Source organism: Phyllostomus discolor, chromosome 8 (genome assembly GCF_004126475.2).
Source record: "Phyllostomus discolor isolate MPI-MPIP mPhyDis1 chromosome 8, mPhyDis1.pri.v3, whole genome shotgun sequence".
NCBI classification, from domain to species: Eukaryota; Metazoa; Chordata; class Mammalia; order Chiroptera; family Phyllostomidae; genus Phyllostomus; species Phyllostomus discolor.
In genome coordinates this window covers 114,430,861-114,434,911 of record NC_040910.2, presented here as the reverse complement: position 1 = coordinate 114,434,911, position 4,051 = coordinate 114,430,861, and the positions used below count along the sequence as shown (strand labels likewise).

The following is a 4,051-nucleotide window of genomic DNA, read 5'->3' as shown; positions in this document are numbered from 1 at the left end:
GACACCCTCGAGGCGAACTGGGGGGGGGCGCCTCTGGGGCGGCAGGGCCCTGTCAGGACTCGGGGAGCCCGCGGGTGAGGTGTGAGGGGCAGCCCGGCTGCCAGTTCCCCAGCCTCTCGGGGTCCCTGTGTTTGTGACGTGGGGCAGCACCGTCACTTCCAGGCATTTCCGTCAGACCTTTGTGCACACTCACGCTCACTCACACTTGTCTGTGTCCACAAAACTCGGGGCTACAGCACACAGGGGCACACCGCGCCCCCCATTTCCCAGCATCCTCGGATCTACCCCGTGAAGGGGTCTTCCGGCTGGCACCCCTGTTACCCTCGGAGCATATTGCAGTTCCCTGAACGGGCCAGGGTGTCTGTGATGTTTGTTTATGACACCAAAACAAGCTCCTTCCACGTGAGCCTTCACATCCGACTTTCTGGTTTCGGACAGAATCCCAGGAGCGGCGTGCCGGCCCCCCGTCAGAACCTGGCCCTCAACGGGCGGCGCCAACGGTGCCCCGAGGGTGTCTCGTCTTCCCGCATCTTCTCCTGCATCGGAATTGCACGTGACTCAGGTCATGGAGGTTATGGGTCTTTCCTTGAGGGGTCCGGACTCCGGGTCACACTTCCCCAGGCTTGTCCACACCTTCCGTTGGAACGATGCTCATTCTGTTACGATTTCGTGGCTCGCGTGGACACGCACAACTCCGTCTGGATTTTATTTGGCCACGTGTCCCCCTGGTGGCGGGCACCTCTGCCCCGGGCCAGACGCCTGGTTCCAGGTGGCTTCCTCTCCGAGCCCGGCTGCCCCGTGCGGGTGGCCGCAGCCTCGGGGATGCCGAGGAACCAGGAAGCCACGCTGGGCCCTGCTCCTCAGTCCTCCTGCGCAGGGTCCTCGCTGCTGTCCTTGGCGACCCGCCCTCAAGCAGCAGTGGACAGAGACACGCCCTCGGGGAGGGAGTGGCAGGGGCGGGCCATCCGAGGGCAGGGCCCAGCAGCCTGGGTGCCTGGGAGGCCCAGCTCCGCGCTGCACACAGAAGGCGCATGAGGAAGCCACAGGTGTGGGCGGCAGAGGCGAGCTGCAGGTGGGAGGGTTCCGGCTCACGGTTCAGTGTGCCGTGTTCCTGCCCTGGAGACCTCCCCCCCGCTGCCCCTCCTCCCGGAGCACACTGGGGTGGTCGCTCCCTGCTTCACCCCTGGTCTCAGGCCCCACACCCCGGGCCTCGCTTAGGCCGGACAGCACCGGCCCCTCATGTCAGGACGCCGGTCCCGCCGCCAGCAAAGGCCTCACAGGGCGACGTGTGCCTGGCTAACAGGCAGCTCTCACACCCACCGTGCTGGGTGCCCTCCCACCCCCCAGGCCGAGGCAGGACAGAGACCACAGAGCTCAGCGTTTATTGTCACGGAGCCACGAGGGGCAGGAGAGGGGCCGAGAGGCAGGTGGCTGTGTGCCACCCCGGGGCCGGCCTGGCACTGACTGGGGGTCACTCGGCGCGGCTGGGCCAGCGGGGCACAGGGCAGTTCCAGGCGGACAGCTGCAGCGAGTGACGGGGAAGGGAGGGCAGGGGACTCTGGGAGAGGATGGAGGAGGGGAGGCTGTCCGCAGGGGCTGGACCGGGTTCTCCACAGGACTCCAGCTGCAGCTGCCCCACCCCAGGGCCAGCCCAGAGACCAGGATGCTCAGGCAAGGGCGCCCCTGGGACCTCCTGGGACAGGCTGATGGGCTCGGAGGCCTGCGGGCTGCAGGAGGACAGCGGGGCCGGAGGAGCGCTGGGAGTGGGCGGGGCGCTGCGCGAGGGCGCTCCTGCTGCGGGGCGAGCGCCGGCGGAAGTCGCGGTAGTTCTGGGTGAGCAACGTGTAGAGGAAGGGGTTGACGCAGCTGTTGCCGTAGGTGAGGCAGGTGGTCAGGTAGTTGACGATGCGCGAGGTGCGGGGCGAGAGCGGCTGGGCCCCGCGGTACTGCGCGAGCAGCTGCCACAGCCAGAAGGGCAGGAAGCAGGCCCAGAAGAGCAGCACGGTGCCCAGGATGAGCTGCAGCACGCGGGGGTTGGGCAGCCGCCGCGTCCGCGGGAAGGAGGCCCGCTGCGACAGCCAGTAGGCCCGCGCCAGGCGCAGGTACAGCAGCCCGATGGCCACGCCGGGCCCGACGATGCTGGTGCCGAAGAGCAGCGTCAGGTAGGCGCGGAGGGCGCTCTGGCCCCAGGCCGGCAGGCAGAGGCTCTTGCGGCCCCTGGGGACCAGGCGGATGGCCAGCATCATGGGCAGCGCCAGCAGCAGCGCCAGCAGCCACGTGGCCAGCGCCAGGCCCTTGCGGTAGCCCTTGGAGCGCTGCGCGGTGGCCAACGGCCTCAGCACCGCGGCGCAGCGCTCGCGGCTCATGACGGTCAGCGTGAAGATGCTGGCGTGCATGGTCAGGAAGTCCAGGCTGAAGAGGACGCGGCAGCCCACGTCCCCGAAGTGCCACTCCCTGGTGACGTAGGTGGTCACGACGAAGGGGATGCTGAGCAGGTAGAGCAGGTCGGCCAGCGCCAGGCTGACGATGTAGACGTGCAGCGAGGCCGCGGCGCGCAGGAAGCGGCAGGTGACCACCAGTGCGTACGCGTTGCCGGCCACGCCCACCGCGCCCATGGCCAGGAGCACCGCCCCGATGGCGCCGGTGGCCACCAGGTCCTCCGGCGCGCCGGGCTCCGCGGGGCTGGCCCACGAGCTGTTGAGCGATGCGTTGGGGCTGCGGGGGGACTCGGGCGTGGGGAAGCTGCTCACGGGCTCTGGGCTCAGCGCCATCTGTGCCGCCTCACTCGGGGCTTGGGGCCGGGCGTGCTGCCGGGGGCATCGGTGGGCGACAGGCTCACGCTGCAGGAGAAGATGTCCATCAAGATGCAGGCGGGGCACCCCTGGGCCGTGAGGGCGTGGTTCCCACCGGGCGGGGCCTGCAGAGGGGCGGGGCTCAGCCCGGAGACCCTCGGTTCGGAGCTCTGCCTTCTCTCCCTGCTCTCCACGGAGACCCGGGGAGCCGCCCCGACCAGCTGCCCCGGGAGCGCCCCTGCCCGGGGCCTCGGTGCAAGTCCAGGGGCCTCTGGGGCGGACCGGGCTCTTCTGAGACGCACGGCGCGGCCGGGCAGCCAGGGGCAGGGGCAGCAGTGGGCACAGCCAGGAGCCAGAGCCCGGAGCTCTGCCCAGGCCTCCCTTTCTCGCCTGCGCGAGCTGGCCGCCCTTACCTACAGCCCCTTCTCCGTGTTTCTCCTGCACGTGTTACAAATATGTTCTGCTCAGATGGCAGAAGTAGCGTCTGCTGGCTCCAGGAGTTCGAAAGGGAAAGCCCTGTAACCTCACGCCGGACACAAAAGCGACTCGGACGGTGGGCCTGCACGGGGCTGAGTCCCTCATCAGCCGAGCTTCGGGACGAACAGGGGAACACCTGTGCGACCCTGGGGCGGCAGAGACCCCTCCAAACGCAGGAAGGACCCACGCAACGAGCAAGAAGACCAGCTTCCCCCACGGAGGGGGCGGAAGCGTGAGCCGGGGTCGGGGGAGGTGGCCAGACAAAGAACCCGTCGCCGAGACACTCGTAAAACGGCAAATCAGGAACAATGAACTCACGGGGGGCCAGAGGAAGATTCGACAGCTCCTTCTCAAAAGAGGGCGTCAAAGGCCGAGAACAAATGAAAAGAGGCTCAACAGAGGTCAAAGCCGCTGGGCACTCGGGGTGGCAGGGAGAGGCGCGGACGGCGCCCTGCTGGCGGGGTCGTGCGCCTCCCGCCCGGAGCTCCACCTGAGGTCCGTGCGGACAGGACCGGCACTCTGTCCCCGGGACAGCGAGCGCTCGCAGCAGCTTTCCTGCCGGCCGCCGGGCCCTGGCAGCCGCCGGACGCCCGTCCATGGGAGGTGGGCGAGCTCCTGTTCTGCGGCCCCGTCCTAGAAACGCTCCCCACGGAGAAGACGGGGCACCCCGCACCCCACGGCGAGGGCGACGCTCACCTCTGGAGCGAGTCCGCCCGGGAAACCAGCCGGAAGGGGGCGCGCTGGGATTCCATTTACGCGAACTTCGGGGAAGGCACATGGGC

The 4,051-nt window shown here is 68.8% G+C and overlaps 1 protein-coding gene across 1 annotated transcript; it reads right to left on the bottom strand.

Annotated features, from left to right (window-relative positions):
• Nucleotides 1–1,471: 1,471 nt before the first annotated feature.
• Nucleotides 1,472–2,771, bottom strand: UTS2R (urotensin 2 receptor). Its single transcript, XM_028521498.1, is given in 3 exon segments — nucleotides 1,472–1,558; nucleotides 1,640–1,736; nucleotides 1,738–2,771. Coding segments are annotated over 3 exon segments (1,218 nt in total).
• Nucleotides 2,772–4,051: the final 1,280 nt, after the last annotated feature.